Raw genomic sequence first — 12,124 nt, forward strand, 5'->3', positions numbered from 1 at the left:
AGGAAGGGAGTTCCACGCTGCAATGTTACCATCGGCCAGGTAGTTAGGGACGGATGCCAATAGACTAGCCAAATTAGACTTGGTATATACCGCTGCCTCAACTTCATACGTCAACAGTCGTGTGTGTCAAACACGATTCAATTGTCTTGTACCGATGAACCATGTGTAGCTCACTTCAAGATCATCATCAAGGTAACTACTTAAGTGCGAAGTGGAAGGCTTGTATTTCACTTCTGACTGACGCCCATAGTACAGACAAGTTGCTGACAACCTTGGAATGTGTGCTCCGGCCGCACATAGCGAGCAGAGCAATGGAAGGCATGATTTGACTACACGCTACATAATGCTGGGAGCTATCTTATCATGTCATGTTCAAGAAGTAGCCCACATGCTTGGTTACAAGAATATCTCGCAGCATTGCCTACCCTGATTGTGCTCTTTGCTTCATTTCCAGCTAATGTCAACCTAAAATTTGAGATGGACCAATGCCGGACTCAAAAGGCCAAACGCTCGAGCGAGACATTTATTATCAGCAGAGAGCCTGGTGATGATTGCCTTGACGCGGTTGATGCCACTTCGTAGAAAGTCGTGCCAGAAATAAAAGTGAACCTAGGTAGTTCCCGGATCAAGACAAGCGCGGGGTAAACACTAGGCCTACTGTGGAAAGCCGATGTGGCGGTGCGTGGCTGGCAGCCCCACTGTATTCGTCGTGCTCCCAAAGGCTGAGCAGATCCATCTCTCCTCGACACGCACCGCACTCCGACATAGTGAGACTGGAACCTGGTAATATGGCGAGATACACGTCTATATCGAGCAGCCCTCAGCTAGAAGATCTCATCCACGAGAACGAGTACACCCTTATCGACTTCTGGGCCACTTGGTAAGCTTCCTTTTCCACTTTCTTTCTGACAAGCTGTATTCAATCTCAATTTTTCCAGGTGTCCTCCCTGCAAGACTATCGCCCCTTTCTTTGAAAAGATCGCAGCAGAAAATGCCATAGATAAGAAGCTAGCCTTTGCCAAAGTGGATGTGGATGCGACGAAAGAAGTTGCGCAGCAGTACAAGATCTCCGCCATGCCCACGTTTCTGCTCCTGAGAAATGGAGTCGTGTGTAAGGCTGTGAGGGGTGCGGATGCGAATGCGATTAAGAAGTTGGTGACCTATGCGCGAAAGAGGGGGAATGGGGAGACGACCACGGATGAGGAAGAAGAGGAGTTTAGTCAGGTTGAGTTTGGAGGGGGCGGATCAGGGTGAGCCTTTCTGAAGCTGGGACACTTGAAGAAGAGGTGACTAATATCGGTAGGAATCCGTATCCGGCGCTCTTATTTGCAGCATTTCTGATCTGGTTTTTGTTCTGGCGGAAATAGAGTGGGGACGGTGCTGATGCATACATCGCACAAGGCGACAGGACAATCAACATCAGCAGCAATAATCGAGCAGTGATCCATGTTGATGCGAAATTATACATCCGCATGCTTCGGCTAAGCTGTATATGCATGGGTAGATCCCAACACGTGACTAATATTGCGTTATGTGCTGGAATAATGACTCGACGCATTTTGTCAGACGAGAACACTCACCTATTATCAGATGATACCTTCCAAACCACTGTTATGAACATTATATGGCAGGACTGACACCATCAAAGCGCTATGACCACCAAAAGCCAGATCAAATCCCTGGCGGTTGTTGGTGCCGGTGCAGCAGGTACGCCCCAACATGACTCGCTTGGCCCGCCCTGGTGTTTGGCCGTAGCTCTTACGAGCGGTGACAGCTGCTGCTCTTAAGGCGGAGAACTATTTGGATCGCATCCAACTTTTCGGACGAAGAGAAACGGCAGGTGGAGCAAGGTAGGGATCCGACCAACCTTGATTGGTACAATACCTTTTATCTACACGTGGAAAGGATAGATGATGCTGAACCGAATCCCATCCCTCTATATCCCGGACAACTCCCCTCCAGATACCGATCCCCCTTTAGAGGTTCCGGAAGCGCTGCCTCGGTTCACGCCACCCATCCAACAAGAACGATGGACCAAGACGGCAATCTACAATTCTATGACGTGAGTGTTATATGCACCTTGGAAAACACACTAGTGCCGCTTCCGCCGCTGTTTTCAAAGAACAGGAAAAATGGGAGACCGAGAGGGCGCGACAGACGAGATCAAAAGGCAAGCAGTTCCAAGATATCCCATGGGAGGAGGCACATACAATAGAGTGGCTAGAAAAGCTGTCTAGAATCGCCGGGTTAGGAAGGATTAGAGGCGAAGGTTTGGTGCTGCCCGTGTTGAGTGAGGGGTTGATGTGGGCGGTCACACATTCGAGGAAATATCCGGATGACCCATTGGAGCATGAGGGCAGGGGACATTAGAAGGAGCGTGCCGGTCAAAGGGAAGGTTTAGATGGTGGCTGGGTTGTGGTCAAAAGGCGGGAGTTGCCTTTGGGTGGGCTGTTACCTTAAGAGAACAGCAATATGAGCTCATAACCATATAGTCATATCAGGACCAGAATAAAGGCTCAAGGGCTTTGTAATGCGTGAGGGGGTACTTGAGGTGCATATATCTATCTTCATGATTCTTACCTTATTACACAAGTAGTAGCTTCGTGCGCTAGCCATGACATCATCAGTCTCGAGTCTACATCTGGTGGAGGAAGCTTCATACAACAACATCGACATTTCCCATGATCCCCAGATATTAACAGGGAGAGAGCTCTTCTGTGTACGACTAGTCAATCCTCGTTGCACGCTTTGGCCAAAGTGCACCCGCACTTATCAGCATGACGAAAGCCTGCACCCTGTGCTCCACCCCGCGCTCCATCCTTGTCCGCTGTCAGATCGACGAAACGAATCAATGGCATTTTGTGTGCCCTGGTGCATGCTGGAAATCAGTTTCCGGTGGAGTAGAAGACTCTCGGGGCTTGAAAGATGCACACCCAAACTATCGATACGGCGGTATGGTAAGTCGACCTGACGTCCACAGGCAAGAAAAGAGCACGCGCTAACAAAATTTCGATGATAGTGGAAAGATAGGAGTGCAGAGGGACCGGTTAGTGCGAAGAAGCCAAGAAGGGTTAAAGAGAGACAGAGGAAGGAGGCGAGAGATAGGGAGAGAGGAGAGGAGGATCGGGATAGTAACTGAGTGCAACACAATCACCATTTGGGGATTTGCGGGTACCATGGGTGACTGAAGGACCCCCATAACAAGGAACCGTCACATATAGCGTACATCAACTCGTGACGGAACACACATTGTACCGGACCAAACATGGGTACTGAGACATTAGGACCGGATAAAAAAGGCCAAAATCTCTCATCACGTACTTTGGCATCTGCTCTCCTCATCTGATCCTAGCTGTCACAAAGTTACGACCATTAAGATGTCTTCTACCATTCTTTACAAAGGTCTGTCTATCTGAGCGAGACGAAGCACATTAAGCTGTAGGGCCAATATCATTTTCCAGCATTACTTGATGATCCTAGTGACTTGGGTCAGGAAACGTATTATAGGGTAGATTCGTAGGTTCAGACTTTTTTTTCTATAAGCTACTGTATTGTGCTAAGTAGTAGAGCTAGTCTCACATAAATGGACAAAAGAGACCAACTGTGACTAATCTATAATGATCAGGGCTATGTGCGAGAGGGAACCAACACAGCTCTACAACCCCCATCCTAGCAGCTGCGATGGAAACCAACGGGACTAATACTATCTTGATTTGCTCGTCGTTCCCTTAGGATTACAGTGCCCTCCACCGTAGCGGCTCTTGGAGGGTAGAGGAACACCTTTTTACTTAACACACTGGGTCACTAGGGCAGACCGAGGCGCAGCCTAGATAGAAATTGTAAGCGTAAAGGATCTTGTACACTTCTGCTAGCAAGGACAACTTACCAGCAAGACATCCCAAAGGACCTCCAATGTCATTGGGTCCGCTAGGACCGCAACGGGTGTAGCAGTTGGAGCGAGACTGGCAGTTCTCGTCTGGGCCTCCGTCAAAGCAGCACGGGTCAATGTTGCCGGATCCCGGTTCGGGGCAGGGACCTCTCTTGTTCAGAGTCGCACCGGGTGCAGCGGCACGCGCCTTAAGCGAGGTGATCTTCTCATAATTTGCCAAAGCTTGGTTGATCTTGACCGCATCATCTATAGAGAGTAGCGGTTAGCCAGAGGATCGTGAGGTGATGCATCCTCAAATATCACGTACCTGGAGACGGGGCGGCCATGCCAATGCTGGCGAGAGCAAAGATGCTGGCGATGATGCTGAACTTCATATTGACGGTTGTTGTTGTGTCCGTGGTTCGACTTTTGAGACCTGAGATCTAAAAGATGTGTAGAAGGCTGAGTAGATTGTATTTGTGTTGCCTGTTGGATGATGAGATGTAAAGAGCAGATCCAGTGGCCTTTTATACATTTGATCTGACCATTTTGAAGTCGAAAATGGTATTAAAGCTAAGCAATACACAAGAGTTTATCCTAGTGTCTCATGATTCTTGGTATAGCGGCTCTAGGTGTTTATCCGTTCGCTTAGCCTTGAACAATCCTATACGGGCGTTAACAGATCCTGCTATTGGGGAACTATTCTCCAAGTGAGGTGTTGATCAACTTGCCTCTAAAGCATATATCGATCCGAAGGCCCGTCGTACGGCGCGGTGATGTCACGAATGCTTCCCGGTAGTGCATAGGATTGCAGCCACAATGTCTCTCGTGCGACGTCTTGGTGTCGCGGATCCTTCGGGTCCCTTATAGGAGGTGTTGATGTCACAAATCCTTCATATATAGGGGCGAAGTGTTGTTAATCGATGGAAGGCTTCGCGAATGAAAGCTTAGCTGCGAGGCATAAACTAGAATAACGTAATAGGGCTGCCTACAAGGTCGTAGGATTCGTTTCAAACTTCCCTGGCAAACTTTTGCCGCGCGAGAGGAGCGTGCGATGCACTAAAGAACGCGTTGAAACAATCATCACTGATGCGGAGTATCAAACCTCGTCCCGAAGTTACCCACGATAATTGAAAAGACGCATGCACTACCGCTCCTTCAGAATGCCACCAGAGATGAATGTGTCAGTCGAAGAACTTGATATCAATCTCGTACTTTGCTGCTACGGACAAGATCCATGAGCCGGGCAAGTGACCGTCAAGGAAAGCACCCGTGCTTGGCCTTTGCTAGGCCGTAGTACATCTACTGGATCCTTGATTTAACAAATCGAGAACCTCATAGACTGCCTAGGTGGTACTAGGACGCTTCCGCTTCAACATCGTAGGTCGATAAGTGCGCTAGTCTACAAGTCTCCAGGTCAGCGAACCCTTTCGGTAGACAGCCTTATCCTCTTGTAGCAATCGTACTAGGAATCTATATAGCCGGCGAACCAGAAGTACGGGAGATTATCCGGCTCCGTGGATCGTGCCCTACCGTACGAGAAACCACCATCTACTTTGTGCACCAGCCCGTGAAAGATTTTCTCTTTGTAAAAGCGGCTGGAGAGGTGTTTCCATATGTGGCGAGGCCGTTGATTGGATGTGTGCTCCCGAGGTCGCTCGAGATCCTGTACAGCCTGGAAGCGTAGGGAGCCCCTACCAACCCAAGCCCACTAGTAGCGTCGCATTATTTGTGCGTATATTTGGTGGATCATATATACAACTCAATGCCTCAGTGTTAGGCTAATATCCTTGACCTGTATGTCACAGGTGTTGTCGACCAATTCATAAGGAAGACTTTCGTACTGGCTAGAAGGGCAAGTGTACTTCAGATACCTCTTATCTTGAGGGTCGAGGATCGGTATCACAAACAACAGATCATCTTCCAGATAATCGCATCAACATGCGTAGTCGAATATGTACGGGCTGCAATTAAGAACGCGTAGTCGCTCAACCATCAAGGTTTTCGTTAACGCGTAGTGGGAGCACCCAGTCGACAAAGGTCCTTGAGGCACATGTTCTGGGCGTATTCTGCTGGTGTTGCTATAATAAACATTATGCAAGTCGGACAGCGACAGGTTGTGAAAGGTTTAGCATCGAGAACAGCAGACCAACATCACAATGAATTTAAAACACATTTCGGTTCTTTACATTGATTTCATTATTGACGTCTTAGATATTGATAAAGGTATCGGTATCAGGGTATCAGGAATTCCCATCAAGCGTTCGTGAATCATACCAAGTCATGCGCCATAACAGCTCTCCTCCAGGGGGTATCTAGTGGGTCTGGCTCTTGCCGTCGTAGTAGTCGGCCTTGGTCTTGTCGGTGGCCTCGTTGGTGCCGTGCTTGATGGTGCCGACGGCACCGTCGAGCTTGTCGCCCATGGTGTTGCCGTGCTTGGCCTGCTCCTGGTTGGCGCGGCGCTGAGCCTCCTCGGTGTTACCCGTGAGCTTGTTGGCGGCCCAGTTGACGTTGTCCTTGACGGTGTTGACGGTGGACTCGACGATGCCCCTGTGAAGAAAAGTAAGTGACTGTTGGGAAGGCGGGGTATGGAGGGGTAGCTAGCACGTACTCGCCCTGAGCGTTGGTGTTGGAAGAAGACATGGTGTTTAGGTTGTTTGTTCGGGTGAACGGTGATTTGTAGAGATTGTCGTAGTTGAGAGTTTGGAGAGAAGCTCGAGTGTTTGTGAGGATGAAGGAAGGAAGAGTGCCTGGTGAGGGGCTACTTGTAGTTCTGTCAACAGCTCTGGAAGCTCGGACGCGGCGCCATGACGTTGGATCGACGTCACCCATCATGTGCGTGGGGCAAATGCCAACGATCGTGGCGCAAAAGGCCACATTCCCATTCACAACGCCCGAATCCGCATTCGCTGCAAGATGATCGATTGCGCATCACGAAATCGCCGCGAAATCGCGCAGTCTAGACGCGCCTGACGTCATGGCGCCCTTGTCATCTGACTTCTCTAGCCTTCCAGCCTACAACCCATACTGGACTCGTGCAAACTGGCGTACGAATGGCTCGCCTATCTCGCTCCCCTGGATCTAGTCCGGACTTGCACTTGTTCTGGGCTGTCCTCTTGCTTTCGGCATCGGGCATCTGTCGGCTTACGCTGGCATTCCTCGGTCCAGTGCGTTGTGACCCTTCTGATCACCACGACAAACGTACCCCTGACACAACGGCGGCGAGTCTGTGACATTGAAAAATGACCCTACGTTCCACTTTGTGCGCCACAGAAGGAAGCTGGGCCGCGCAAGAAGTTTCGGTGAAGATCCGTAGCATCTGCGATCTCGATCTTCTGGCAGCGATTGTCTTCTTGCAGCCCTAATGTCACATGTCGGTACGCAATCTCCATCTGCAGGTTCTGTAGCATCGTGACCACAAAGTGGACTTCGCGAAAGCGTGTCACAACATCCCGAGGTCAATGGTGGCGGTTCTTGGGCTTTGCTACAACACAATATCCAAGCTTCCTGCATATGTAGGCACATTGATCAGGACATCCGTCGTCTCGCCTCTTTGACATCTTGACTTCCAATTACAATATCTAACATAGGCGTCTACATGAATTCCTCTGTGCTCTCGAATATGTGCACCGGAGTGGGGTATCTTCGACTGAACGCTCAACCTCTAAAAATTGACTCACCACAATCACGTCTTTGCTCCGTCGTTTTAAAACTGGGATGCGCCCATGTCCTGCAACCGCGCCAACTCCCAATACACACCCCTCTTTCCCATCAGCTCATCATGCCGTCCTTTTTCCACAATCTTCCCTTGATCAAAAACATAGATCACGTCGGCGTCTTGGATCGTCGACAAGCGGTGCGCAATAGCAATAGTGGTGCGGCCTTGCGCGGCAGCATCGAGCGCGTCCTGGACGACTCGTTCCGAGGCTGAGTCGAGAGCTGAAGTGGCTTCGTCGAGGAGACTGGGCGTGGTGTCAGCCAAACGGCGTTCGAGACGACAGACGATCGAAAGAACTTACAGAATCTTGGGGTCCCGCAGCAGAGCGCGGGCGATGGCCATGCGTTGACGCTGGCCACCGGAAAGGAGAGCACCTTTCGCACCGACAAGGGTGTTGAAACCATCAGGAAGGGACGTCTGCGTATTGTCAACTTGAGCGTTGCACAAAGGTAGTATTTTTGACTCACGATGAACTCGTAGATGTTGGCATCCTTACAGGCACGAACCACCAATTCCTCGGGAATGTCGTCTTTGTCCGCTAGGAGGTTCTCTTTGATCGTACCCGTATACAGCGTTGTTTCTTGACTCACGATCGCCAACTGCGCTCTGTAGTCTTGGATGTTATAGTCCTTTAGCTCCACGTTGTCGACCAAAACAGCGCCGGCGGTGGGGTCATAGAAGCGTTCTAAGAGTTGCATGATGGTAGATTTGCCGCTGCCACTCGCACCCACAAGGGCGATGAATTGTCCCGGCTCCGCTGTCAAGCTGACGCCCCGCAGAACGCGATGGTCAGCACGACCGGGATAACTGAAGCGCACGGATTGAAGCTCGACTTTTCCTGCAAGACGTTCGATCTTCTTGCCTTCGGTAGACCAATTGTCGATTTTGGGTACGCGGTTCAGGAAAGACTTAAGCAGCATTGCAGCATCCCGCGCCTCGCCCATGTCTGGAGCAAAAGAGAAGATAGCGCCAGCAGACTGCGCACCGTTGATGATAGCCGCGTAGACGATGAAGAACTGCAGCACGGTATATTCCATACTCAGCATCAACCTACCACCATACCAGAAGACAAGAGCAAAAATGAACATAGCCAAGCCCTGGCTCATGGCGTACAACAGTGAAGATATGTTCATGAACTTCAGATTCCCCCTGCCTTGCGCAACAAGCTTTTCGTGATATTGCTCTAGCAAGTGGCTTTCCAGAGACAGTGTGGCCACGGTGCGAATCGAAGACGCGGCCTCGCAGGCAAACGAGGCGGAATCTGTTGATTCCTTTGTACGCTTCTCCATGCGCAAGAGCGCATAGAATCTGAAATAGCCGCAACCGATGACGAGCGGGATCGTTGAGGTACACACAAGAGCGAGCTTCCAGCCGAAGCACAGTCCGACAATAATGGCAATGATGACACTGGCACATGCGGTGATGATGGCACCAAGTGTGGTGCCGCTCATACCAGCAAGACGGTTGGCTTCAGTGGAGAGGAAGGCAGCGAGAGATCCCGAAGTTACGGCGTCACTGTCAAAGAACTCGATATCCTACAACGGGTCAGGTTTTGCGCGCCAGCGAGATCGATCGGAACTTACCTGACGCAGGATGGCACTGAACGCATCTTCACGAACACGTGAGATGAGCAAACTAGTGCATATTAGTCATTATGCTACACGTCGATCCTTAGATTGACTTACGCTGAAGACTTTGACAGGGTCAGGCCTTGGAGGAAGTAGGCGCCCCATGTAAGGATACCGAGCATGAAGAACATCCAACACCAAAAGGAGATTCCATGGCCACCAGTTGATGTCTCAGGTGAAAAAAATGCGTTGATCGAATTGCCCAAGAAGATAGCCTGGATCGCGGGTGTCGCACCGGCACAGACACAGAAGAGGAAGCCCGTATACATCAGTCCGTGCTCTTTTCTGTTCATGAACCAACCGAATTTGACGAGATGCCAATTGTTGTAATTTTCTTTCTTCTCCCCTGTCTTGGCGTGTAGCGAAGTAGCCTTCGTGGTAGTAGTGTGTATGAGGTTGAGCTTCTCACCCTCAACCGTGACCTCGGCGTCCTTTCCGCCCATGGACATTTCAGAGAGGCGGTTGCTTGGCTGTATTTTGGAACTTAATTCTTGTGCTTGAACCAAACTCTGATAAACACCCTGCTTTCTGATCAAGTCATCGTGAGTACCCTGCTCGACAATCCTTCCCTTGGCCATAACCACAATTTTATCCGCGTTACGAATCGTGGAGAGACGATGGGCAATGGCAATGGTGGTGCGGCCTTCGGTCGCTTTGTCGAGAGCTTCCTGCACAACCTTCTCGGATTTGGTATCAAGAGCTGCCGTGGCCTCATCGAGAAGTAGAATCTTGGGGTCGGAAACGACGGCGCGAGCGATAGCGATACGCTGTTTCTGTCCACCCGACAGGAGATTTCCACGTTCTCCGACCTTGGTTTGAAACTTGTCTGGCAAGTCCATGATGAAACTGTAGGCGTTGGCGGTCTTGGCAGCTTCCTCGATAAGCTCCGTTTTCTTTTCTTCGCTAGCCTGGAAAGCCTCAGTCTTGGACGCGATAGCAGAACAGATTACTTACATGCTCGAACTCCGTACCGACAAGACCGTGCGCAATGCTTTCGTAGATGGTGATGCTGAAAAGCACAGGCTCTTGGCTCACAATAGCTATGTGCCGCCGTAGCCACCTAAGGTTAAGTGTGCTAATATCCCTACCATCTAGGAAGACTTGACCGCTCATTGGCAGATAGAATCGTTCAAGAAGACCGAAGATGGTACTCTTGCCAGACCCTGAAGCACCAACCATTGCCACCATTTGGCCCGCGTCAATCTTTAGATTGAAGTTTTCGAGGACGGTGGTATCTTGCCTCGAGGGATAGATGTGTTTTACACCTTTGAACTCGATGTTGCCTGCGAACTCTTCCGGCTTGTCGCCCTCATCCGTCTCAGGATCAATAGGAGACCTGCGCTCAATGGTGTTGAACACCTTGGTAGCTGCGGCTACAGCCTGACCGAATGCTTGCAGGTGCGGTAAGTTGTGGCCGATCGAGATACCAGCTACCATGCTAGCCATCACAACTGTCAGGATGTTCGCAACACCCAGCTCTCCCGATTGTAGGAAGCGGTTTCCTTGCCAGAACGCTAATGAATATTGCAAATTGAGCACACCCATCATTCCTGTGGCAGTGTAAGACAAGACAACAATCGAGACGACGCATACATACCGGCGATCATCGAAGCGAGCCAGAACTTGGAATTGTAGTCCCACTGCGCAGCACGGTCCAGGTAAGCTTTGTATTTGGCTTCAAGTCTTTTCTGGGTTCCATAAGCTGTCACGTTGCGTGCAGACGAGATGACTTCTTCAGCAAGAGTACCGGCAGTCGCGTACTCATCGACAGCTTTAGTCTGATTCGCCTTCATACGACCGCCGTTGAAACCCATCATGATAACCAAAGCCACGGTTGCGGAAAGCATAATGAGCGTGAGTTTCCAGCTTCGGATGAATCCGACAACAAGAGCTGCGAAAAACATAGAAGTGCCGGAGACGAACAGGGAGATCTTTTGGCCAACACCGTCTTGAACCAACACCATGTCTGATTGTTTTAGCGATCACAAGTCAAGTGAGAAGGATGAACTGATTTACCGGAACTGATGCGGGTGGTGATTTCACCAGAACCCAAATGGTCAAAGAAGCCGATGTTTTGTCGAAAGATAGCTCGCAAGTACAGTTCGCGAACGCACTGAGTAATACGCTCCCCCGTGTATGAGAACCCCATCATGCCAACGTAGACACAGACGAATGAACCAATGCCTGCGTTCCAAGTCAGTACTTGTCTTGAAGAGTCTGCAATACGAGACCTACCGAGATAGACGAAATACAATGTAAAGGTATTGATCTGATGCTGGAAACGCTCTGCTGCAAGCGCGTCGACGGAAAAACTGGTGAAACTGCCCGCAAAGTTGCCGTATACGAGTGTCATGAGAGGAAGGCAAGCTCCTGCTACAATGGAGGCCACGAACGACACCATCATGATAAGCATGTCTTTCTTGTTGGCATACCGAAACAGCGTGAAGTAGCCGACTTTCTCGTTTGGCGCATCCAACTGTCTCTGGATGATCCTTTTCTCATCTTCGGTCAATCCTGCGGCCGAACTTCCATCGCCATCCTCCAAGGTTTTCTCGTCGAGGACCTCGGGATTGTCTTCGATGGGCACCGGTGCCGGCACTGGAACCGTCCCAGGCAAGGGCATGGGCGCCTTCTCCATCTCCTCTGGTCGCGGTGCCATGGTGAGCTTGACTAGATGGACACGAAGGTAGGCCCTGTGTATGTCGTGAAAGAGGGTGAGCGGCTGCAAGCTGTCGTGAAACCCCAGGTCCCACCCACGCGACGGGGAGGAGAGCTGCCGGGGGGTGATGCACTTCTCGAGCGAGCGCTATACCGCAAAGAGAAGGTAGTGCGTTCGAGAAGCTCGGATGGATGCAGCTAAGCCTATAGCAGTGCGTAGGGCGAGAATACGCAACCGAGCTTGGCTAGGAA

At 50.5% G+C, this 12,124-nt stretch overlaps 4 protein-coding genes across 4 annotated transcripts; 1 reads left to right on the forward strand and 3 right to left on the reverse strand.

Annotated features, from left to right (window-relative positions):
* Positions 1 to 788: 788 nt before the first annotated feature.
* Positions 789 to 1,367, forward strand: N0V89_008715 (uncharacterized protein; the record flags this gene model as incomplete). The annotated part of the gene is made up of 3 exons (XM_056217468.1): positions 789 to 880; positions 939 to 1,250; positions 1,304 to 1,367. 3 exons carry the CDS (start codon positions 789 to 791, stop codon positions 1,365 to 1,367), a joined length of 468 nt encoding a protein of 155 aa, XP_056069024.1.
* Positions 1,368 to 3,788: 2,421 nt separating this feature from the next.
* N0V89_008716 (uncharacterized protein) lies at positions 3,789 to 4,263 on the reverse strand (the record flags this gene model as incomplete). Its single annotated transcript, XM_056217469.1, has 2 exons — positions 3,789 to 4,135; positions 4,197 to 4,263. The coding sequence occupies 2 exons, from the start codon at positions 4,261 to 4,263 to the stop codon at positions 3,789 to 3,791; spliced, it is 414 nt and encodes a 137-aa protein (XP_056069025.1).
* A 1,920-nt stretch (positions 4,264 to 6,183) lies between these two features.
* Positions 6,184 to 6,511, reverse strand: RSR1_2 (Ras- protein rsr1; the record flags this gene model as incomplete). The annotated part of the gene is made up of 2 exons (XM_056217470.1): positions 6,184 to 6,418; positions 6,480 to 6,511. 2 exons carry the CDS (start codon positions 6,509 to 6,511, stop codon positions 6,184 to 6,186), a joined length of 267 nt encoding a protein of 88 aa, XP_056069026.1.
* A 1,063-nt stretch (positions 6,512 to 7,574) lies between these two features.
* N0V89_008718 (uncharacterized protein) lies at positions 7,575 to 11,873 on the reverse strand (the record flags this gene model as incomplete). The annotated part of the gene is made up of 9 exons (XM_056217471.1): positions 7,575 to 7,830; positions 7,888 to 8,003; positions 8,054 to 9,121; positions 9,170 to 9,221; positions 9,272 to 10,122; positions 10,169 to 10,764; positions 10,812 to 11,180; positions 11,231 to 11,398; positions 11,450 to 11,873. 9 exons carry the CDS (start codon positions 11,871 to 11,873, stop codon positions 7,575 to 7,577), a joined length of 3,900 nt encoding a protein of 1,299 aa, XP_056069027.1.
* Positions 11,874 to 12,124: the final 251 nt, after the last annotated feature.

This window comes from Didymosphaeria variabile (genome assembly GCF_027946475.1).
Source record: "Didymosphaeria variabile strain IMI 356815 chromosome Unknown scaffold_6, whole genome shotgun sequence".
In the NCBI taxonomy this organism is placed as follows: Eukaryota; Fungi; Ascomycota; class Dothideomycetes; order Pleosporales; family Didymosphaeriaceae; genus Didymosphaeria; species Didymosphaeria variabile.